Genomic DNA, 26,019 nt, shown 5'->3' with positions numbered 1-26,019 from the left:
CTGCACTCATAAAGTCAACACATTTTTTCCTATATTTTATTATTGTTGTGGAAATGTCTTTCACTGCTGCTGAAATCCAAATCAGAAAAACATGCCTATTCAGGAACAGTGTTTAAACACATGTCTAAAAGCTTTTCTGACTCAGGGCTCAGTGTGGATCCACCCATGCAGATATTCATCTTACTTGTAGGAAATCATCTCTTATTTTGTGGGCTGGAGGAACAAACAATTTCCTAGCTGACATTATTGGCCTTTAAACACAGCTTTTCTTAAAAGCACTGGCTGTGGGTGAGCTATTTAAACATATATTAATTTTATTGCTTTACTGCTGTAATTAATAGTGAGTTATGTTGTTACAGTCACTTGAATGATGTTCTCTGCTAGTTTTATCTCTGTGAAAGAACCATAATAACCCTGCTAGTAGAAACATTTGATTAGAAACACTTCTAAATATATTTTAAGGCTGATAAAATACACCTTGTAGTTCATTTAAGGATTGTTTTTCACATTAAAGCTACAAGAGTCTCTGTGTGTGTCTAAGAGAGCACAGCAATTGTTTCATCCCACAGCTATCAGCCACCACTTGCTACCAAGACCTCTCTGGTGTCCTATAGTACAGCATGTTTTTGAGGTTCTTTCATTTAAACTCTATGCAATATACACTGTTCTGTCTCTCTAAGTTGAATTTTACAAAGCTACCAACACTAAGGACCTGCTGTGATGTGACAATCACAGGAGCTGCTGCATTTGGCCTCGTGCATTCAGTCCTTGTGTTTCTAAGCTCTGTTGGGACTGAATAGACTGTTACATTGGTTCTGTCCTCAGCTCACCTATGTGTTACTAGAACAAAAGTTTCCAGTCTTTTACCAAGGATTTTCAAGGCCTTTCAGCCAGTTCACTCTTCCCCAGAAATTTAAGCAAATCTTTCTAGAGTTGTACCTTGTGGGTGCACAGAGTTTGCATTTTAATATTTTAGCAGCAAGTGTACACAAAAATATGGAGACATTTTGCACAGGATTCTAAAAAAATTCCATCTTACTCAGTACAAGTGTTATAAAATCCTACAAATATTTCCTTGCCTTGGTTCACTTACTGTGTTGGAAGGGTCCTGGGGATTAGCATTGCACCCTTCAGGCATTTAGAATCCTTTCCTTGCTGTGCACAAGTGTTTTTCTGAATCATGGACTTTCTTGCTCTTTTTCTCCTTTCCCAGATTCCTTATAAATTTAGCTGGTCCTGTGCATCTTTCAGACCTGCCCTTCCCCTACTCTGCAAGTTGCAGCCCATTTGCAGAGAAGTTGCAGGAAACTATTTTTGTCTTGGCTTCATCTGTTCCATTACTCAACATAATTTCACTTGAATGAGAGCTGTGCCTGCTGCCAAATTCACTCAATATAGAGGTAAAAATTCATAGAAGAACTCACAGATCCACTTTGGGAGTAGATTTTCTCTCACACGCCCCTACAGCCACTGTGGATTAACCAGTAGAAATCAGGATGAGTTGAGACAGTCATGGGAGTTAGCCAGACTTATTACAAAATGAATAGAATTATTTGTCCTGTTGAGTGAACAGGTCACGTCCAAACTTCTCTGAACTTCTCACAATGTGCTAATGCTCTGTAAATCCACAAATTCATCTCCATATATCAGAATCTAAAGCTTCTCCTATTATTTTCTCCCTTGAAAATTAATTCTGGGTCATTCTGCAGCAAAGGTTGGCAGTCAGGCCAGACTGCCCAGTGGCATCAGGAGCAAAGCCTTGAACAAAACCAATCTTACTTGTGCCACTCACTTTCAGGAGATCTGAACAGTGATATTTACTCATTGTGCTGTGATTCAGGCATTGACCTGCTAAAATACTGAGCCTCATTCCCCTCTCTGCTTCCTCTGTTCTTAAGACACTCACCAAGAGCTGGTGATGGCTGTAACTCAGATTGTGCCTTTCAGGCTGACAGCTCTTATTTGTGTGCAGTTTGTGGTAGATTGATAATGGGGGTTTTGGCACTGTAGGCAAAAGTAAGAGGACAGTTTACCCCCAAAATCAATAAAAACCAAGCTAGAATTCAGAAAGAAAACACTAAGAAAGCAGAATGACATATGGACTGAGGCACAGCCAGGTGTGTGTGTGTCAAGAGGGATGGAGGTGAGTTCAGGCAAAGGATGGAGTTGTGTCTTGAAACTGTCACAGGCTGAGTCATATTCCTTCACATAAAGCATGACTTTTGTACCTCTTCCAGTCTATTTATCCTGTTCTTTGTTACTGTTCACAAAGCTCTTAGTGATGCCAGTCTGAATATTCAGCTAAACACTATTACTGATTTTTCTCCACCATTACCTATTCAGTGAATTTGGAACCAGTGGCAGCTCATTCACTCACTCACTGCTGCATGGGCTCAGGTGGCCTTGCCACAAGTGTCCCAGCTCTACTTATCCCTGTCAAATTCCCTCACACGTTATTTACCAAAGTGGCCAAGTATGAGCCAGAAATTCAGTTCCCTCAGAAAACACCTAAATGTGTAATAGCTTTCAGGCACATGTGCTTATTAGACCTTTTCCCATAACCAGCAAGTGACATAGGAAAATAATGGCTTTTTAAATTCTGGATCAGAGCAGGAATCTGAACTGTCAATCTACTCATAGCAGGCACTGGAATCTGGGACTTCCTCCCAAGTCACCCATTGTTTTAGGTCCTTGTGAATTTGAAAAAGTTGAAGGAAATTTTTTATTTGACCTCCTACAATTTATATGTGCTCTCCTCAGAACCTGATATTGAAGGATTTATTATAAATCCACATGGATATGTCTCTTCATTTGGAGTGAGCACAGAGCCCACTTGAACTGTAAGAGAAATAAAGCAGAATAGCAGACACTGTTTTGTTTAACCACTCAAAATGACCCCGAAAGAGTCATCTTCCTACAAGCAGGTAAGGAACTAGCCTCTGATGTCACTGCAAACTGCTGTATCCAGAATTTCATTGGCAACATTCGAAAGTGAATACAGAGTCCAAAGACAGACATTTTCTCTGAATCAGCAGCAGTTGCTCTGATCTGGAAGGCTTCCAAATTTAACCTTCATTCATTAGGAAATAAAAAGCCCCCAAGAAGACTGAGAATAGCCTAGGAGAAAAAGTAACAACTACAACATTTACTGAAAGGACAAAAGGTAAAGAAAAGTAAATGGGCAGAGAGAAAGCAAGAGGCTTCAGGTATACGAAGCTGAACAGAGCCTTAAAAAAAATAAAAAAATTGCAGGACAAACAGGTGAAAAATTTCCACTCAGCTGCAGATCAGAATTCAGGTGAAGCAACATTGTGCAGTCAAAGGTGAGTATCATGTAATTTCTTGGAACTGTAGTATAAAACAGGATATGGTTCTACACTCTTGGTTATATATTGAACAGCAGGTACAGAGGTCCATGGAGGAACTACTGGATTAAATTCATGGCTTAGTGTAGCAGGTTGAGCTAAATTATTGGAATTGATCCTTCTGCTGTACCAATACATTTATATGAATACATATAAACCCATAGGACTTCAGCTGAAAACTGCCTAGTTTCCTAATTGATGGCATGATAATCTTTGTGCTCTGGTGAGATCCAGTGCATCCTGAGGTCCTACGTTTAGTAGAGAACTCAATTTCCTGGGTTTTGGGACCTGATTTTGTGAGGATGTGGACTTACTTCAGGAATGAATAACAACTCAGGGACATGCCTGCTCTCTTTGTGCTGGTCCTGAGTGCAGTTCTCACATTCTCCCTTCCCTAGGCAGATATCCCATTTCCTATTTTATCTGACAGCATCCTGTATTTCATTCTTGTTCCTTCCTGGACTTTAGTCTCTGGCTGTCTCTCCTATCTCTTCCTCTAACAGAGCAAATTGTTTGTGTCATTACTTGCAGCCACCTCACCTACACTTATTTCACCTCATTCTTAAGTGTAACAGCCTCTTCCATAGCTCAATTTCTCCTGCATTAACCAGTCTTTCTGCAGTGACAACTTACATCCATGAGTCACCTTCTTGTGTGTATTCCATGTGAGTTGTTCATCTCTGCTGTCTTCTCCTATCCACATCCTTTCTGTGATTCATTGCACTTTCTTCCTTGGCTGCTTCACCTACGAATACTGTCAGAGATTACTGTCCATGGAAAAAAAATCTTCCATGAGGTATCCACAGATGACACACGGCAGACTTGCTTACTCTTCCATTATTGTTTACCTTTGCACCTATACCAATCAATTCTCTTTTCCTTGCTCTTAAATCTATACAAAAAAAAGCTTAGGCCTCAGGTCTAACACTTTTTAAAGAAGTTCCATGCCTGTTTCCAAGTTTCCTTCTGCCTGCTCAATGACTCTCCTGTTGGCTGTCTGCTTGGCTTTTCAAGCCTTTTGTCTAATCAAGTCATCCTTCCACTGGTACCTGGTACATGGTCCATAGCAGGGAACACAGTCAGGAAGCTTCCTCTGTGCCTTGTCTGCTCACAACATGCCACAAGCTACAACAGCATCCACATACTACAGCTGACAACAAACCAGTGAGCAATGAGCAAACCAATGCAGCTACTTTCCAAACAACAACTGGACTCTTCCTTTCTCACTGACTTTTCCTGTTTATTTTCTGAATAATTGTTCATGAGTGTTCACACCATCTGTGCTGTGCACTGTAAGCACAGGGTCTTGTGGAATAATGAATATTTGATCATGTAATTCAAGGCTACAACAGGATTGCATTGTTTAATTCTGCCATTTCCCAACTGTACAGTCTTAGCATTTTTTCATGTAAAATTAATTAATAATAATTAATTAATAAGATAGTGCATGCACAGGTTTTGTATATATTTAAAAAAACCCAACAAACTACTGAGCCAACTTAGAGATTTTGCATTAAAATGCACTTCCATTTTCCTAAGAAGTGAGCAGATCCATGATTTTGGTTCTGACCCATTTTGGAATGAGCTATAAAGTTCATGTGGAGCCTGAAGTTTGGAGATGTTAAAATCTATATGATTCTGGATCAGGCTCATTTGATCTTTTCTCACTCCTGGCCCTTTTCTCTGTTCTCTGTCTTCTGAAAAGCAGCCCCTGTGTCCACAGGGAAGAACTTAGAGCCTGCAATGCCAAACCCAAAGAGGGAGAAGCACAACACTTGCTCGTTAGTATTTTCATCTCTGTAATTTGCCATCTATTTAGTGCTTTGGACATGGATGACTTTCTTGTGCAATGGTCTGGAGAGGCACCACGTAATGTGCTGCATGCCATATCCTCCTGAGGTTTGCTGGTGCTGAGCCCTGACAGACACACACCCTGAATCTGTGCTCAGTGTTCCGTGAGGAGCCAGCCAAGCGCTCCGAGCGGCAGCAAACTGCCAGCTGGCCATGGAGGGCCATGGCATCAGCTGCAGCCTGTCCCTTCTGCGAGCTGCATCACAGCTCTGCTCTGGGAGGATTAGAAACCAGGGGAGTGGACAGCAAATTGCTGCAGGGACACGAGTTTGGGGGCAGGGGAGAGCATTCGTGCAATTGCTCTTCTTAACTTCTTCTTTTCATCTTTAGCTTGACCCCAAGCTACCTGCTATGTGAGGTGGGGGAAGGGGAGGCTGCAAAGGGAGAGTCTGACTTTCAGGAAAGACTATGGAAAAACCTAACTCACATTTGTGGTGAGATTAAAGGATTAGAGTCAATTCACACCCCAGTCAAAATGAAATTTCAGCCTCTGTTTTTTGTGTAATGTGCAATGGGTCAGAGCTGTGCCAGTGGTTACAGAGCTCAGTGTCCTCAGCAGTGCATGGAGGGACAGGGGTCTAAGTCCCCAGGTTCTGTGCAATTCCTGCTCTACTACAAGTGTCTCCTTGCATGTGAAATACATACCACTAATTGGCAGCTTCTCTTGTGGTAAATCTAGCACATGATGTATGGTACCTCCTTTCCCTTTCTCCCACTCCCTGTGTTGGGTGTTTCCTCAGATAATTTTTCTGGGAAATCCTTTCTCTGAGGCATTGCAAACAGATACTGGAATCCTGTTTCTTTATTAAAAAAAACCCACCACAACAAACCCAAAAAACCAACAACATAGAACCCTCCTGTAAGGCCCTTCTTGGATGTGGCTTGATATTACTGTTTGATTATTGGGGTTGTTCAGCCTGGAGAAGAGAAGGTTGAGTGGAGACCTCATAGCAACCTTTCAGTATCTGAAGGGCCTACAGGGGAGCAGGAGAGGGACCCTTGGTTAGGAATTGTAGTGATAGGACAATGGGTAACAGATTCAAATTGAAGGAGGGGAAATTTAGGCTAGATATTAGGAAAAAGTGTTTTCCTGTGAGGGTGGTGAGACACATGTTTCCCAGGGAGGTAGTGGATACTGCAATCCTGGCAGTGTTCAAAGCCAGATTGGGCTCGAGCAACCTGGTCTAGTGGTTGCCCTTGGCAGGGAGGTTGGGACTAGATGATCTGTAAGGTCCATTCCAACTCCTGAAATTCTATGATTCTATGATTCCAGAACCTTGTGCACCAAATCACAGTGTGTAGTGGAACTGGCTGCTATGTTCCTGGTGTGTAAAATCACTTGAGAACAGAACTAGTTTCAATAGTAACTTTCCATTTGAAGGCTGGACTAGCTCAGGTCACATTTCTGGTGTGAGTACCTGATTCCAAATCTGACATATATTAGAATATCTCTAAGAATAAAAATCATAATTGCATTTCAGTTAAGGCACATAAGTACAAAGGAAGCAAGTTCTTTTTTTCAACTAACTGTTCAAGCAAATAGATACAGCCAGTTTTAGTCAAGACTTTTTGCACTTTCTTTGTTTCCCCTCAAATATTTGGCAAAGTGTGGTTTCTTAGCTTAGATGGGCTTATGTATTTAGGGCTTGTAGATCAGCCCCACTCTTCAGCCATGCCAGTTTTTGCTCAGTTTTGTTGAACATCTTCCAACTCCTCATTTATTTGGCAATAAGATGTTCAAAACTGAGCACAGCATTGCAGGGACAATTTACTGTCTACTGGAGTTACAGTGTTCTTAAGTTACATGGCCCAAAATTTTACTGGGCCTTTTCTGCTAACTAAATATATATATATATTAATATGTAGGCTGGTGTCTACTGTACCTAAGTTTCTTCAAACATCAGTGCTTTCCTCTCACAGAATGTGTGCTTTGGATTGCTTTTCTGTGGGAATACTGGTTGGTATTTTCCCAGTTTTAATACTTTTGCTACACTTTTAACTGTGCTAGGAGGTCCAGGATAATGTGTTAATTTTAGTAATTCATGGTGATTTCATTTCCCTATATTCACTCTCTCTTGCAGACCACTGTTAATGTCAAACAAGACAGGGTCCAGGATCCTCTGTTAGACTGTGCTCTCCTGTGGTTCAGCTCTGCTAGACCACAGTGTATTTGACACTCCTGAAGGCAACTGCTCAGGCTCTTTGCATGCTCTTGCCCTGAACTTGTAAACCAAAATAAACTGTGTTAGCTTATCCAGTTTTAAGAGTCTAGAGGTTGTTCATCAATGTAGAAGTAAAACAACCAACTGGAGAGTTAAAAAGAAATAGTTGCTATGTGCATTTTGGAAAACAGAGGAAAAATTCTACATCATAACTGTGTGAAGAGATAAACCACACATTTAAGCTCCAGGCTCTGTGGGTTTCCTAAGAGAGCCAGGCAGCTGTGTGGGAATTGTGCAGGAGAAGTCCCACCTCCTCATGAGGCTGTTGGGCACTTCCTCATGAGGCTGTTGGGCACTTCACCATGTTCTTGCTTGTAGCTATTTGACTGTATTCTCTTTTCCCTGACAGGTCCATGGGAAGTGTATGTGCAGACACAACACGGCAGGAGACCACTGTGAGAAATGTGCTCCTCTGTACAATGATCAGCCTTGGAAGCCAGGAGATGGAAAAACAGGGGCCCCAAATGAATGCAGAAGTAAGTGGAAGTGAGGTTACTGATCCAGGCTTTCAGCATGAGCACTCACCATGCCAGCAGGCAAAGCTCCCTAACAAAGACTTCTGTCAATTTACACTAATGGTGCCATTACAGAAACTGGGAATAAATTGCTGGTCATTGATGGAAAACTTCAGCATGCATGTTGTTTTTCTACAGCTGGCCCAATGGAGCTATTGGGAAGTAGTATTTACAAGCCAGAAATCTGGTTTTCATGTAGTTACACCCCCTCACACATTTTAACATTTCAAGGTTTTGTGCAAGGCTTACGGTATCATCAGATAGGGCAGGAAAATCATACCAGGAAAATGATGCCATTTGAGTAGTATTGTTATGTCTATTATATAAGCCTGAAAGATACTCTCCTGTCCTGCCCAGAGTGTCGGTGTCACAACCATGCTGACAGTTGCCATTTTGACCTGAGTGTTTGGCTGGCATCAGGAAAACGCAGTGGAGGAGTCTGTGACAACTGCAAGCACAACACGGAGGGACATCGGTGCCAGAGGTGCAAACCAGGGTACTACCGAGACAGGGGGAAACCCATGTCCTCTGCACAGGTCTGCAAACGTAAGTGCCTATGTTAGTGTGGTGAAGACAAATGGTGGAAGAATCATTAAAAAAAATGATTAAAAGAATGAAACAATTTGTATAGAATCAATAACTCCTGTAGAGGTAACTCATGAGTATTACTGTCTTTTCTTTGAATTCTTTTCCCACACTACAGTTTTTTGAACAAACCTGATCATCCTGATTTTTTTGTATGTATTTCTACTCCTGGTATCGCATATTTTCCAAATGCTTTGCCTTGTGGGGAAAGATACATTCTTCTTGTGTTTGAATTCAAACTAACATGGTTCCTTTCTTCGTGAGACACATTTTATTTACCTGTTTCTGCATCTGTCAAGACTGTGTGTGGCTGTGTGCAAGCTATTGTTAAATTCCATTTCATTATGCAACATCTGTGCACATAAATACATATAGCAACAGATGCAGGAGATGCAGGAAGCATGGGGCCATGCACATTCACTTGAGAACAAATACATCAGAGCTCAGTCAGACTTATCTCTGGATTCTACTGCTGTATTATGGGGTGCTCTGCCCAAATTAATTGCATCATTAACACTTCAGCAGAATGTGTTAGGAAGTGACTCAGGCATAGAGGCACTAATGGTTGCACGAAGAGGGTGTACAACCTCTGGATCAAGGTAGTTTGCACCCAGCCCGTCTGGAAAACAGCCCACATCTCCTTTACTTAGTGTAAACATTTCCCAAGTATCCTGCCAGGCTTCACACATCTGATTCCATCTGGCATCTATTTGGGAGGTTGCTGTTTCCAACAATAGACATAATTTCATTTTTCCCTTTTGTTTTCCTTTCCCATAGCTCAGATATCAGTTGCCAGCACAGAGAACTTCATCCTCTGTCATCTAACCTCATGCCTGCTGACATCATGTGCTTTTGAAGCTTTCCTGACCCTTTTTAATGTTCTTCAACATGATTCCTCTCAAAGACTCGTGTTACAACACTCCCCTCCCTAGGACCATGTGGCCTGTGATATTGCTTAAACTTCGTGCCCAACATATCCAATGTTTCTGGTTTTTTGCATTCTTCCCACTGGAACTTGGTGACAGCACAGATTGCTTCCACCCAACCCTTCTTTTCAATGTCATGATGCTCATGACAGAACATTGATCAGCAGACAGGGCTGAGGGTGAGCTTATCTCACTCACCCTGTATCCCATAGTGTTCTGTCATGGCCCCTTTTGAGTCCTGTTTCTACTCTGAGCAGATTTGCTACGGGGTAATATTGTAATGAGAACAAATTGTTGTGCCAGAAGATTAGCTTTCAATCTCATAGTACCTGAAAGAATCTGTGTATGAACTCTTGTATTGAACAGCAGGGTGATGGTGTAGTAACCCACATCATGTGTAATACTAGATAACTGCTAAAGTCAAGGAGCACTGGAGAGCAGCGAAGAGGAAAAAACATTGTTTGAAAATACAGCCTATCTGTGTGGAAACCCTAGAACAGTCTGCCTGGATGAAATCAGACCTTGACTCTACCTCTGCCTCTTTTGTCTGGTCTGGTTACAGGTCTCTCAGTACCCCCTGCCAATACTCTGCATAGCAAAAGAAAAACTGTTCAGAAATTTACCTTGTTGAAAGAGCTTTATTCCAGTCGTGCCAGTCAAGCACAATAATGTTCTTTTCACCTGGGAACATGCTGCTGCCAGTGGAAGGCCCCAAATGCCATTGTCTCCACTCTGACTTGCACACTCAGGCCTAGATATCTGCCATCCTGCTTTAGCCACCTGAAAGTTATATGTCTTTTCTAGGCTCCCTGTACAGTCACTGGAGAAATAGTGGGACCTCTGGGGAATTATTTATTGCAGTCTAAGGTAGATGCCTGAGATAGATGAACTGAATTGCCCTCCAGAGTGTATCTATTTCCTTGACTTCTGGATCACTAGGCTGCATTAGAGTTTCTGTTGGTTGAGATGAATCTAATGAGTTTGATCCAGCATTATTGCAGAGGTAAGCATGACCCTATCTGTGCATGATTCCAGTCAATGGGATCTTTTCCAGATGTGTAAAGGCATGCATGAATGCTTGCCATATCAAGACATAAGGAAAGGGTATTGCAGTTCACTCCAGAAAGCATCAACTTTTACAGCAGTTGTGTGCATGATACTTGTATCTCTGTGGAAATAGAAGGTACACTAGATATAACTACAGAGTTAAGAGAAACCTCTGAGGGAGGTGGTTAATAGAGGGAAGGTTTAACCTCCAGGACCATCATCAGCTCCTCATGCAGGATGTATAATGGAGGCCCTCTTCTCTATCCTTAGGTTGCAAAACTTGCATTGCTAGTAAACGTTATCTGATGTGGTCTGAGTAAGTTATTCAGGCTGTATGACCCTAAAAATAATTCTGGCTACTCAGTAAAAAAGGTTACTGTTTTGAGCATATTCAAGAAATTAGATAATTAGACTACAAGGTACATTTTTTTCTCATACCTCAGCCTGCTGATCATAACGAGAAGAGCTGCCACTTCTGGATTAGAATGGTTTTTAGGATTTAAATGTACCAATTCCAAGGCATCATCTCACTTTGAGAAAATCATGCAGACAGTGCCAGATTAACAACACCAAATGAAAAACCCACCCACTGAGCAAGTGTTGAAAAGCAGTAATAAACTGCAAACAGCAGACTGAATGGATGGTTTTGGTGAGAGCAACCTGGTGCTCAGCTTCCCATTTTGAACACAGAGGGAAAAAAACCCTCAATGGGAGATCAAAACTTGACCCTTGTGTACAGTAGATACTGAGCTGGGAAAGGAAATCTGATGAAAAAGCTGAATGAAATGCTGTATTAATCCCTTTGAGAAAGCACGCTTGAAGAGTGCTCTGCCATCCAGAGCAAAGTCTAGGTTCAGCTGTGACATCCCCCTCAGGCTCCCAGAAAGTTAACAGGACACTGCCTAGGCCCAGAAAGAGTCTTTAAGCATTAGTCATAATAATGAACAACATTCTCTCTTAATCTGCTAGGAAAAAAGAGTTGTATAACAATTGGATCTCCTGGCACTATCTAAACCACTCTTTGCTGACCCTCCAGTGTGAGACTGCAAAGACATTCCCTTAGTAAAAAAAAAAAACCACCCTGTTGAAATTTGATATGTAAGTGTGAATCTGCTATTCCTTTTTGTCTGCAGAGGTAGTTTGCCTCTGATCCCTTTGCTTCTCCTGTTCCTAGCAGCTGGGATGAATGAGAGCCAGGTCATGTGCTGAGCCTTGTTTTGACACTGCTTAGATCTATATTGAAAAAAAAAAGAAAGGCATGAAAAGAGGCCCAGAGCAAGGCACACACCTGCCTGTTATTGGGGGTGACAACACAGGATTAAGTAGTTTAGATATAGACTCATATGGGAGCTTTGACTCGGAAGCCTAATCATTTCCTAACCAATGGTTAGAAAAGCTGCTGTATCCTTGGCTCTTTCCTGTGGCTTATTTGGAGGCTTAAGGGATCCTTCTGAAATGGCACCATCTTTTGTACTCACTCTTTGCTTAGCTTAAAAATAATGCAGGCATGTAGACCCATTAAAAAGGGTCTCCAGTAAAACAAGCTTTTTTACTCAAAGAACAAGGGTTGAAAATTAAAACGTGCCCAGACGCACATGCACACACATGGTCTGAAAGGCTCTGCTTCCCATCCTTTTACTTCTGAGCAGGGGGAGTGAACTTTTAATTCTAATATCACAAAGGCCTCATCACATCTTGGTTCAAAGTCTGTCTTAATCAGCCCTGACCACACACAGAGCTGTCTATCTTATTTCCTTCATTGAAGAAACATCATTGGCAGTCAATCCCTATACCTGACATGCTTTCAAAATTGCCCTGGTTTGGTCATATGCTCCAAAGATGCACATGTATATATTTCAGATTCAAAAGACTTTGTTTGATTTTTCATTTTGCCTGTTTTTTATAGAATAGCCAAAGTCTGCTCATTGGTTGCTCTTATGCAGCATTATTAGACACAGGTTTAAGGCAAGATACCTCACAGGCCATTGAATTACTTGGAGCACTTGCTATTTTCCTGCAAGCTGGGAGCATATTGTTACAACCAATATTATATTTTACATCTGTGTCTAATTACATGGCAAGGACAGCTGTGCTGAGGGCAGACAGATTTATTAAGGACTCGAGTGGAGATTGCTGTATGAATTATTCATTTTTCATTATTTCTTGTCTCCTCCCTTTTACAGTAGTTTCTGACAAAAACTTAGTATGGGAGCAAGACTCAAAGGCAAGGGGATGCTTAGTGATACTTTCTGACTGATAGCCAATTCTAAAGTACAATGATGAAATTTTTCATTACACTACTATCAAGGGGAGAACCCCAAGAAATCAGCCAACTCTGAGCCAGAACTGTCTGCACACCGTCCCTAACATAATTGATGATGCCTTTGACAAACAAGGCCATTGTCACATCGGCTCATGTTTTGTTAGACAGGGAGGCAGATGGAGAGAAAAGTACGGTTTGCCAAGAGAAAAGAAGCAAAAATCATCAGGAAAAGTGTTATCAAATATTGGAAAATGTGAAAGGGTGAGGTTTTGGAAACTTGCTTTTATGTTTCTTTAATTGTGAGGTTTATCTGCAAATCTCTGGTACTGTTAAACAGATAAAACCCAGTCACCCACAGCTGCCCCTTCAGCATGTGACATGTGGGCTCTTATTTTAGGAGTTACCTTAGATGCACAACTGGGATTTTGGCCGTAACACCCTGGAAGCCAGACAATGTACCCACCCAAGCTGAAATGCTAAATAAACGCAGACTGAGTAAAGCATTTGCAAGCCACTTGTATAACTCATCTGAAAGTGTTGTACATTTATTGATTCAGCTTGCTTTCTGATCCACCAGAAGCTGTCCCAGTTTCTGACTGGGGAATATGCCTGACAGTTCATCTGCGAACATTAGTTTTCCTGAACTGTAGCCTCAGAATATAAAAAAAGACACTTTTTTTCCTGCCTCCTCATCAGCTTTCACGAATGCTGTCAGTTACTGTGCTGCAATACTTTCTCTTAGGGATAGGATGGGAGAAGGTCTCATCTTCCTGAATTGGGATCCATTCTTAGTTGGGGATAGTTAGTCTAATGATGTGAATGATTCACCCAACTGATGAAATAAGATAGGGATAAAGACAAACACAGAACTGGCAGAAATATAAGACATTTTAGGTGAAAACTCTGCAGGTAGATCCTACATACAGGGCTATTACAGTGAAAACAAACTTGGATTCAAGCCAACTCAGATGCTGCCAGCCTCTTACTCCTTGTAGCTCAGACCTGTCTGCCATAAAGGAATAGTGTGTTTCCCCTCCTCGTCCCCAAATCTATGACATCCATGTTTTTCAGTGACTGATAAACTGTCTCTTTTTTTAGGGTGATATAGTTGGCCTTGCAAAAATCAGGGCACAAAAAGCTATCAAGTTTAGCAGCAAAAAAATCAGATTTTGCCTTTGAAACTGTCAGTGCTAATGAGCACTTCACTGTTACACCTGCTCTCCAGAACTGACAGCACAATCCCTGGGTTTGCTCCCAAAGTCAAGACTGCTTTGTGGCAAACAGGCAAGCCTGCTGCCATCCGCCAACCAGCTCATTGTGCTGAGTACACTGCCCATGACAGCACGCTTCTTTTCTGTCCTTAGGCTATTGTGCTAGTGTCCCCTGAAAACAACGGACCAGGATCCGTCTACAGCAGTGTAATAATATTATTAAGATTATTGGCATAAAGAACACAGGGCATGGTGAAAAAAATAACTATATGGTAAGCAGATCATAAGAGAAAAGCCCTTGCAACAAAATTGCTCACCCTTTTTCTTGTACTATTTTCAAACGGTATTTTCTTTACTTGAGCATCAGATATGAGGTTGCAGATGAAAGTGAATCTGTCCCTGCTACACTTTAAACTCTTTATAGTCATACAGTTGCCCCATCCCCTTGGAAAATGATGTGTGGAATCGGAGTGTTCATTTGGTCTCTTAACTGTGAGCTCATGAAGAAAAGTAGTTTGATCAGAATCAATGATAGGCAAACTTCAAAAGCTTTGGAGATCGTGTTTGGTTCAGATAAGCATCCAGAAGGCTGTCCCCTGATCCAAGTTATCCAAACACCTTGGGTATCCAACATTTAACTGGAAATCTCTGTTAAAGCGAGTATTAACCACAAGACTTTTATTTCTGCCCTCTTCCAGATGGATGGAGTAGTGATCCATTACCTTTTCAGTTCCTGCCACAAGCAAAAGCCAGGGCACACTGCTTTGTTAGTACAGAAAAGAGCTGAAATATGAAGGCCCGGAGTTCAGCTCTCGTTCCAATCAAACTTGTTTGAATATCAGAAACGAGTAGGGTTGTTTATTGCTTGTATTTTACCTCTGCAGAGCTGCTGGCACAAGGCTTGATCATCTCACTAGTCTCTGCCCTGATGGAGAGGAGTCAATGGGTTGGCTTTGCACCACTCTGTCTATCACTCCTGATCCTCTCTGGTGTGGGACTATGACAATTTATTGTCTGTGGAAGCAGAGTTGCCCACAGAGCTGCAACTATCTTACTGACAAGTTGCCTTCAGCTGCCAAGCTCAGTGTCAAACTGGCAACAGCGTTAGAAAGATTTGGGGGTTTGTCCTCCTATTTGTTCACCTTCAGCTACATGTAAAATGTCTAACGAGTTTATATGCCTTCTCTCATTCTGTTTGCCTTCCTTGTAAGAAATCTGCTCATGTATTTGTAAAAAAAAAGTTCATCAGCTTCTTTACACACATACAGTACTGCATGGTGAGATGTGTCCCTTAGAACTCACGCTGAAGGAAATTTGTGCACTCTTTGGAGGTAGAAATAAAAAATATGTTTCAGGTCATCTGAACCACCTGTATAAGCTGCATCCAGTTCCAGAGAAAACAGTAGCTTTGTGATCTCTGTGTTTTCAGGAAAGACAATGTAGGCAATAACTATCATTTTTAACCTTGTTCATGCTAGTGAATCTCTGTAAAACACTTTAAAAGTGAATCACCTTCAAGACCCTTTAAAAATAAACACACAGTGGAGGTTTCCTGGTACTGCATGAAAACCCTGTGTGGTCAAAATGTGTGTAGCAGAGAGATCTGACTTTCATACACAGTTGTACTTGTTCTGCTGTGTTTCATGAGTTAAAAATAAACAACAGTAATATTGTGAATACGGACTGAAATGCAATGTTTAGCAGTTCCGACTTAAACATACTGAGCACAAGGAGGAGGGTACAAGTTTATCAGCCTTGCAAAAATGTCACTTAACCAGGTAAGCCCTGGGCACATAATCTGAGTCACCTCTTGCTGCATCTCCATAGCTTGTGCCTGCCAGCCAATGGGTTCAGCCAACGCCACATTCGGCAGCAGCTGGAGATGTCACCCCCGGACAGGATTCTGCTACTGCAAGCCAGGTGTGGCAGGACCCAGCTGTGACAGATGTCTCGTGGGCTACTGGGGCTTCGGAGAAAACGGCTGTCGCCCTTGTGACTGTGCCAGAGGCTGCGACCAGCACACTGGGAACTGTTTCAATGGGTAAAGATTTCCTCCTTTGGGTTCACTTTGAGATGGGATTCTGTGAAATGAGACAAAGACTAGCAAATAGTGCAGCAATGACAGTAATTGGTGGGTGCCCAATCCTTTGAAAAGGTGGCAGTAAATCATAAAAGGTTTCTTAGACTACATTTGGTCTGACACACTTTTAAGTCCACTGTGTTATCCAAGGCAATCTTGAAATGATGGCTCTTTGCAGTAATGCTAGGCAATTCCACAACCTCATGGCAATATGTACAGAATGTTCAGATACATGTCTGCTTTGGAAAGAGATGGAAGAGTCTGGAGAGCTTGCCTCTCATCTGTGCCCAGGGTACAATGAATGACAAAGTCTTCCTCTTGTTTCTTGAGGACAGGCATCTGTACCTCAGACAGGCATTAATCAGTGCAGAAATCCTGTGATTTGCTGAGCCAATGCAGTTCTACAGCTCCTGCAGCTGTCCTCAGGTCCCAGTGCCATCACCTGTTTCCCACCTATCTCATGTCCTAACCAAGTGTCCTGTTTTATGTGTCTCCCCAGCTATGACAGTGAGCCATTCTTTAACATCCCCATCGGGGGACAAATCCCTGACCCTGTGCAAACCTCAACCAACGAGAGTGAAGAGGAGTGGAAATGGAATGACCACGAGCAAGGATTTTCTGCACTGAGGCACCCAGGTACAACCCAGAGTTCGGGAACATTTGTAACTTCACCCAGTGAAGTGTTTTTATTTTTCTTTATTTTCTTCACCCTGGCTGGAACTCCTCCACTCATTTCCAGCTTGCCTGGTCCCCCATCTGCTGGCAATATCTGTTAATCTGAGCTACATAGGTTATCATACTTGCATTGCTATTTTCCAAGCCAGCTGTAGGATCAACCTTTGGTTGTGGAAACTGGTATGTCATGAATAAGATTATGTGGACAAAATACTCTCCTTTTGTAGTTGTAATTATGGTCATAATGTTCATGATTTTACACAGCTCCTTCTCAGGTATTTGGTTCCTGTTCAGAACTTCAAATCCTGTTTGTAAGAAGTTTGTGTCAGCCATCCCTGAAATGCACTACCTCTGGGGTGGAATGCAAGTGGTTTTAAGAGTAAGATATTCCTCACAGCACAACAGTTCAGGAGAGAAAGTAAAGTATACTGTATCCAGTTCAAGTTACAAAGTAAGTAGGAATGAAGTGGGACCTTTAATATTTCAATAGTTCTCAGTTTTGCCTGCCCTGTAAAGATCAGCACTTAGCATCATTGGTGGCTTGGTAAGCCCCAGAGGTAACAGTGCCACTTGCTGCATAGCATGACTTTTCTGAGACAGGTATTGCCTTAATACCAGGAAGGATCAGAATTTCTTAGGTTATGGGATTGAACATGATTTACACCTGGATCTGATTCTTACAAGTCTCTTCATTTGGATGAGTCTATTAACTGTACAATAGACCTCATGCAGACTGCATTTTACTTGACAGCACTGGTCAGATTTCAGTAGAATTAATGTATCATGTAACAAGAAACAGTTTTGCAAACAACTGAGCTCCCTCAAACTTCCTCCTAAGGTCCATATGGATTATGGGAACTGTAGACATCTAACTTTCTACTGAGGATTCTCATTCTTCTTTTCTCTCTCATCTCCTGGCTCTTCTCCAACCCTTGGTCTTCTGGGGTTTCCCTGCTAGAAAAGTGTGTGTGCAAAGAAAAGGTGCTTGGAAGTGTCACTGACTTCTGCCAAATGAAATATGCCTATGGTAAGTGAGTAACATGCCCCCAAGGTATGATAACTTCACAATGTTCTTTCTCTATATGCATGTTGTTAGCTGATACTATGAAAAATGACAGGATTGGTTAAGTCATGATATGAGAGGTTTCTTCTGCCTTTTTTTGTCTAATGACACGTCCAACTTCTGATCAGGACTGAAAAGCACTTTTCATGCAAGGCTCCATGGTGTCTCCTTCTCACCCAGTTAGCTTCCTCCTTTACAAGAGGAGTGCTAGAATTCTAAGTCAGTGGAGTGGTTGGCCTCTACATCAAGAATAAATTATGAAAACCTCACATCTAAACTGCCCTTACCTGTCATTATGCAGGTTCAAATGGCCATGATTGTTTACCAGTAATGTATTTAATATTGTTGTTTACGAACACCTGATCATGCCATCACATGAAGCAAAAAAGGAAAGCTCTGGGATCCAAAGTTTTGATGTGCTTGTGCCATGACACAACAAATCCTGCTTGTGGGGCTGGTCTTGGTGAGGCTACCCTGCCAAAAATTTATGGGACCCTATTAAATTAAAAGGAACTGAAATTTATCATGGCAACCAGATGTTGGACCACAAAACAAAAATACTTTTTCTGGTTTATGCAATCATGGAATTTTGGCCACGTGACATGCACGCAGTCTGATGGGAAACCTCCTGACTTCCTTCCTGTAGAGTAGACAGTCCCTTCCCACATGACAAAATCCTTGAGAGGCCAGTGTTAAAGCCCAAAACAGGTTTTCAAAGTGGAAAATATAAAGCCTAGAATCATTGACCTTAAAATCAGACTGGTAGATGCTGATTCAAGTTTTTCACCCTTCCTATCTATACATACAAGTGCTTTCCTATGATTTTTCAGGTGTTTGACATCAACAAATTAAAAAGTAGCTGCTAGATAACATGGTGAAAGGATGAGTTAACTACTTCAGAAGAAAAATCTAGGTTTTGGAGAAGAAAATTTATTTGTAAGAACCACAAGTGAAATGGAAATGCATTGTACTTTCTGTACAACTGCAGTTTTGGTTTTTTTCATGTCTTCTTTCAAGGTGTTAAAATTCTGCCTTTTAGCAGCATAAACCAAAATTCGTTAAGAAGTTCATTGTTGCACTCTATCCTGATATGTTTTCTGGCAGTAATAAAAGCAAGAATCCTATCTGCTCATGACAAAGGGACTCATGCAGAAGTTGTTGTGAAAGTGAAGAAGGTCCTGAAATCAGGCAAAGTGAAAATTGCTCGGAGCAACAGAAGCATTTACCCAGAATCCTGGACCAACAGGGGCTGTACATGTCCCATTCTCAATCCTGGTAAGGACAAAATGCTCACTAGTTGCTTGGTAAACAGTGGTGACAATTCCTTATGAACATCAGGTATGATCAGCCTTCCTGAGCAAACCCACACCAAAGAGGAGTCAATATACAGCTATGGTAACAAGAATTTTCTTGTCAGAGAACAAATTTTACCAAAGAACTCAAATCTCCTGTAAATGTTTTACTTTTAGGGACTTTGATCTTCTAGAATATTTGTGACTAGAAGAATGTTTGTGAGAAATAAACCAAACAGATATTTGAAGAGGGAAAATATCACAGGATGTTTTCCTCCTTATTACTTCTCCTGTTTTACTTTGCACCTCTATAGAAACATAGGGCTGAAGACATAGCTCAGCCATTTGGATGAAGCTGGCAAAGGTGCTGCATGCCAGATCCTTATGAAATAGAGAAATCCTGAATTTAGTTCTGTTTTCTTCTATTTGTTTATTGAGGTTTTCCTCTTTTTTTAAATTTTATTTTAACTAGGTACTGACTATCTTATAGCAGGCCAGGAGGACTCAAGGACCAGCAAACTCCTTGTGAACATGAACAGCCTGGTGAAACCTTGGAAGGCATATTTGGGAAAACAAGTATCAGATATTCTTCGAACTGGGTGCAAGTAATTTCTGGTTCAGAAGTTACAGTGCTGGACTTTGCCTTCTAGTAACACAGCAGTGAGAGGTGTAGTTAGTTCATGCATTTCCATTCAACATGCTCCTATCTGAAGAGATGAAAGCAGACCTGCCATCCTTCTCCTTTCACGTGCTCAGACAGGAAACTTGGGACATAACTACTTTTGTTCAAAAAATGCACAGCCTTATCATACAAAATTATCTAGTGCATCATACATAGGTTACAAGACAGTTCTTAACTTGTGCCTGATTCCACACACTCAGAGAATCATTTTACAAGGCAAAACTAAAGCTATGGATTAGCATCTCAGTTCAGAGCCTGATATTAATATGCAATAACTGCTTACATGATGCATTCATTACTGGGGGGTAGTTTTCTTTATAAGTGACCACTAAAAGGCAGTGATTTCTTTCAGCTTTTACAAGTGGCATCATACTAAACAAGCATATCAAATAATACTTATTTAAAAGAGCTCAGACTGATTTCACATCAGGCTGCGATTATGCCAGTATAACTGGTTGCCTTCTAGAAGAAAATATCATCCCATTGCTGAACAGAAACAAACATGTGACTTATCTCGGGACAATGTCCTTTATAGATGTGCATTGCTGTCATCAATGCTTAGTGCTGAGCTCTGCTGCAGAAACCACCTTGGCTCAAACTCTATTCCAAATCCAGCTCTTTGCTGTAGTACTTTAGTCTGTAACACCACAAAGGTTTCACAGTGATTATCACTAAAAAGCCTTAATGCTAGGAAAAAGCCAAAACATGTGAGGAACTAGCAGCTGCTCTAATGTTGAGACTGTAATGCTACAAAAGCTACAAAGCAGAAGCAGGAGGAGGTAAATGTGCTGGCTGGACTGTGTATTAAATGAGGTGGCTATAGTTCTGAGAGCAACCTGGCTGTTCCAGCTGTGCTCAAGGCCACTGGCATTTGACTGCACTTGGTGCTTTCCTTCTGCTTTATCACTCTTGGTCACACTTCAGGCTAAGATACTGAAGCTCAGCTTCCTTCCCATTGTGCCTGAGGATTTTTTCTCCCTCCACAGAAATGGTAACATCTGCACTCTAGGTAAAATTAGTTCTGTAATGCAAAACCATTCTTTCTAAAGCAATTTTACCCTACCTTATAGTAATCAAGAGGTAGCTACTTAAATCCTTCCCTAACAGTCTTCTGAGGAAATTGTAGTGCAAGACCTGTGTCCCCTGCTCAAAGACTGATGATCAAATGAAGCTGCTTAGAGCACATTCTCTTCAAGTAAAGCAGAAACTATAATGAGTCAATCTATTCTTTCAGGGGGTTACAGAGAAAAAGCATGCACACATGCTACTTCTGCATATTCAATTCCAGGTCTATAACTTTTGAATGCTCTTAGGTAAGAGGAGATATCTTAATTTAGCACTGTCTGACTGGCACTCGGAGTATCTAGAAAAACCTAATACCAATGCAGAACGATGCAAGTCCCAGCCTACAACACGGGCCATCAGTTTGTTTTCTTTATTACTGGGAACCTGGAAAAACAGCTTCTTTCATTTCATTTATTGCTGTTTTACTTTTAATTTCACATTGGTTAAATAGCAGAAAAGTCCTCAGCTCATTTGGAAATGGATGACAGGCAGATATTTACAAAAGAAAAGCCTCACTTTCTTTCCCAATAGTGTATATACAGTGTTTCTTCCTCCCTCCTTTTCCCTCCTTCCCTCCTTCACTTCATTATTTATTTGTTGTTACCTAAAGTGGTATCTAACAATGTGGTATCTCCAACAAGACATTTAATTAACGCAATAAACCACTTTTTAACCAAGGAATTTGGCTTAATTTGAAGTGTTAGCTTCCTGAAACTGGGAGCACAGCAACTGCTTTCTTTACTGTCTGCAGAAATGGTCTCACAACAAAAAGATTGACTAGTTCTCTTTCAAATATCAATAAAAATAAAGACATATACATGAATTTACAGTCTGTTCGCAAAGAGCCTCTCTGACTAAATGAAATTCAAGTGTAGGTTTAGTACTAAACTAAGGAACATGCTTTTCACCAGAGGCCATTTTACCTGCAGGGGATCCTATTTAAAGACAATGAGATTATTCCATGTTGGTTTATAGTCAGTACCATATTAAAGCAAACTCCCCATTCCACTTTTTGTGCCAGATTGCTGATTTTGTGGGGAGGGTAAACATCTGCATAGTTCCTTTCTGTGGATAAAAGTTATTTTTTGATACGGTCTTTTAAAAGCAGTACTAACTACTGCTAGTATAAATACAACTTAGAACAAGAATATTGATACCTTGGTGTGTTCCCTTGGGGCCTACAATAATACAGTGATTAATGATTAATGCAAACATTGTTGTATGCAAACAAGAGTCATCAATATGTCACAAATTTCAGACCTCTCAAAAGTAGGCAATACATTCACACACTTTTCTCTAAAGCTGAGTCCAAGTTGACTTTACTGGTATCCCTACTTCTGCTAATCAGGTGTCTGAATTCACAGAGAAGAAAAGTGTAAGAGTGAAGTTTCAACTCGCACAGAGCCACCATGTGCAATCTTTGTTTTGCAGTGCTACAATTCAGGTAGCCTGTCTGGAAATAAGAATCTAAATAGAAATGAACTGCATAGATCAAATTAGAACAGCTACTGATTAAAGAAGAAATGAGAATGTTTAAATTGAGCACTATGAGACTTTGGAAAGGAAAAGAGTTATTCTCTTGTGTACTGGTATGTGAAATGAAGATGAGCATCAAACAGTGCAAGAAAACAACTGACTTCCTAGTAGAAGCTGCTACATATTTGTCAGCACAAGCAAACTGGTCATACAAAGTAAATTAAAAGAACAACCACAGAAGGTAAGGTATTCCTGTACCAAAAAAGACTTGGGTTTTTTTTGGACCTGTGTACAATATCCTTGTGATCCTCCCTGTGACTGTGTGTCTTAGGTGGCACAGTAATAACACTAATGTGGAGAAAAGGATGAATTTGCCCAATCCAAAGAGGCTGGGCAGCTTCTTTTATTATGTGTAAAGTGGAGCCTGTCTCTAAGACAGACACATGAACACTCAGCAGCACCCGAACAGGCAAGGCAGCTCACAAGCAGCAGCCACCACATACCAAACAGTAGCAATGGTGTATCACTTGGAAATCCTGTATAGGGATGAAATAAAAGCCTTTATTCACAAGAGAAGCAGCCTGTAAAGCTGTGGAAAATGTCTAATAGGGCAGGTGATAGTTTGAAGCAGAAGCACATGTAACTTTTCAGAAAGCAGCAAACTGGGGATTGCTGGAGGTCAACATAGCTGTGGGTAACAGCTGTGCAGCATGTGTATCCCTGAATACGTGATCATTCTGGCAATGTGGATCCTTCAGGCATCAAAGTAGTTCATTAAATGGTCATTGTGAGTGCTGAGCCCTAACTCCAATATATTGACATACCTCTATTAATGCTTCTCCAGCTTCTGCTCCTGGCAAGCAGCAAAGAAGGAAAATGTACCTATGCACAGCCTTTGTGCACTGCTCTTCTGAGAGAAGCTCACTGCTCTAAAGAATAAGTTTTCCTTGTACTATTTACCTTGTCTCACAATTTTTCCATGCTGCTTGATATAAGCTTTTTTTTTGAATTGATATCATTCACATGATGTGCTCTCTCAAGTCCCCTAGACCTGGAAAAGTTAGTGTGTTGTTTGTTATGTGTTGTAGCACTTTTTATTTTTTAATTAAAATGTCAATTAAAAATACTCAGATGCTTATATTGATGTGAGGTTTGGGATCTATTTTTAAAATTTTAATCCATCCAATCCTCAAACCACATGCACATTAATTCTTTCTAAGTTAATAAACCACAAATATTCCAAACATCAGGGTCTTGCTTTGATAGAGTTAGCACAGTCAGGCACATGGAGAAAAACATTTAGCTAATAAGGCAACCATGATACATTATTTTTCTACTGAGCAATTTACCAAAACCTATGTATTTGGTGTGAGAATATGCACAGATGAGAAACACAAAACAGGTACTTGTACACAAAACTCTTTTGTAAGTGGCATATTAATCCAATAACTATTCAAATCCCAGTCCTGCAACGTCTTACACACAGGTATTGCAGGTGCTTAATTCCCATAGGAAATATACACATGAAGTTTTATGGTCTGAGATGTAATGAGGCCTAAAAAACTCACAACTTAACAGGTCCTAAAGCTGCTCCTTTACAGAGTTGACTTGTAGGATGCAAGGCATGAAAACTGAAATGCATGACAGGTAGGTGCAAAATGCCCTACCTATAAATGTCCAGAATTCAGGTAGACAGAAATCTGCTTGTGGTGGTCTCCATACCTAAAATCAAGCCAGTGCATTACAAAGACTTACCCTTGCAACTCTACATTATAGTTCCATGGACTCTTTGAGGTCCTGTGCAAGTTCTCACCTTACCTGTATACTTCTATTGAGAACACTCTACCTCTGAGATGCACCTCAATAAATATTGCCATCATTCTTTTGTCTTGTGGCTTAGTGATGAGAAACATTCTGATGTACCACTTTCATATGCATAGACCTGAGTCTTCAAAGAGAATTTTGATCCAGGAGTCTGTCCCTGTATATTGGACAGACTCCTGGATAGCAGCTTTATGTCAGTTGTTGAGCTTTCAGGGTAAGTAACACGGACAACAAGGGACAATGTACAGTACACAGTTCTGGCAGCACAGATTCTCTGGCTCTTGGCTCTTCTGCATTTGAAAATCCTGAGTATAGCTCTGAAAATATTAACTCCAGTTCTTTTGTTACATGGCCTTTATGAGAAAAGTCATGAACACTGAGGATATTTCAATCATCAACTGTGCAGGTAACACTCATAACAACATCTGTACACAGTCCCAATATAAAACATAATGGTTATCAGCTGGACTAATTCTAAATCACCTGCTTCACACACAGCACAGGAAATGCTAACAAGCATTGCACCCCACTAGCAAACTCTGCCAACCTTAGTTCGTTGCATGAAGGGCCAAATTGGAAGACAATCGGCTGGATCCAGCCTAGTTCATTAGTTTAGGTTCTTCAGCAGAGTGCAAGAATTAAGAGATGGCCCCTTGGGGGAACAGAGCCAATAGCTGTAAGGAGAAATGTGACAGGCTGTAGGGGGAAAGGAAGCAATACTAGCATTTGATGGATGCATGAGAAGGGGACAAAATAGAAAGCAAAAGGAACAGGGTGGAGACAGCAACACTCATAGCAGTATGAAAAAGACTAGAAACCACAGATGTAGACATCAAACACCCCTCTCCCACACAGCATCCTATGAAGGGAATGAGTGCACTGTGAGGGGATGCTTTCACCTTCTTAGGAGGTGTAAGGAACTTGCTACATTCAGGAGCAAACAAATCAACTGGACCTGTTATCAGACCTGATACAACAAATCCTATGTCCATGTACCCTTCACATCACTTTTGCAGTATCTGGGTTAATCTGCAATGTGCAATCACTACAAATCTCCTGTGCTCTTTGTTTTGGCTATACCAGGGCCTTCCTGAGCTGTCTGCTCACAGAGCATCAATACCAATTTGTAATAAGCCATCTGTAAAAACAAACACATTAGCGTTATAATCACTGCTGCACTTATCCATTCTTCCTTTGTTGGGTAGGTCTTCTCTCAAGCCTCAGTATCAGCTCCAGAGGGGTTAAAAGCAGCTGAAAAACAACTGCAGACAGGCTGCTGTTCAACAAAATGAAATCATGTCCAATTAAGAGAGCTGACTAAGAATAAATGACAAACTGCTGGTAGCTTCTCTACACTGTCCCACACTAACACTACTAGAATTTTAATGAGGTAAAACAAGAGTCTAAGAAGCATATAAAATCCTTTTTGCTTCCCTAGGAATAAGAAAGTAGGTTCCACCTATTGAGCAAGCAACTTTCTTCAATGAGATTCACTGACGTGTGATCAGATAACTGCCTCAGATGAACAGGAGACATCACTGTCAGGTGTAACAAGGACAGTCAGTCAGAACTGCACAGGATATAGATCTTGTTTCCGACACAGCCCTGCCAGATCCCCAGATCTAACCATCCTTAGAATGAACTGCAAGACAAACCCACCTATTGAGCAAGCAACTTTCTTCAATGAGATTCACTGACGTGTGATCAGATAACTGCCTCAGATGAACAGGAGACATCACTGTCAGGTGTAACAAGGACAGTCAGTCAGAACTGCACAGGATATAGATCTTGTTTCCGACACAGCCCTGCCAGATCCCCAGATCTAACCATCCTTAGAATGAACTGCAAGACAAACGTCTCCCTCTAGACTGCATTCA

The 26,019-nt window shown here is 41.1% G+C and overlaps 1 protein-coding gene across 1 annotated transcript in view; it reads left to right on the top strand.

Annotated features, from left to right (window-relative positions):
• Positions 1–19,704, top strand: part of LOC103797926 (netrin-4-like) — a 45,118-nt gene extending 25,414 nt beyond the window's left edge. Inside the window, exons 4-10 of the mRNA XM_009070163.1 lie at positions 7,788–7,914; positions 8,311–8,499; positions 15,813–16,026; positions 16,565–16,701; positions 17,699–17,767; positions 18,908–19,078; positions 19,568–19,704. Of these exons, the coding sequence (XP_009068411.1) occupies positions 7,788–7,914; positions 8,311–8,499; positions 15,813–16,026; positions 16,565–16,701; positions 17,699–17,767; positions 18,908–19,078; positions 19,568–19,704 (1,044 nt within the window). The remainder of the gene's footprint in view (positions 1–7,787; positions 7,915–8,310; positions 8,500–15,812; positions 16,027–16,564; positions 16,702–17,698; positions 17,768–18,907; positions 19,079–19,567) is intronic.
• Positions 19,705–26,019: the final 6,315 nt, after the last annotated feature.

The sequence above is a fragment of the Acanthisitta chloris genome, unplaced genomic scaffold (assembly GCF_000695815.1).
Source record: "Acanthisitta chloris isolate BGI_N310 unplaced genomic scaffold, ASM69581v1 scaffold19202, whole genome shotgun sequence".
NCBI lineage: Eukaryota > Metazoa > Chordata > Aves > Passeriformes > Acanthisittidae > Acanthisitta > Acanthisitta chloris.
This window is presented reverse-complemented; position numbering and strand designations above follow the sequence as displayed.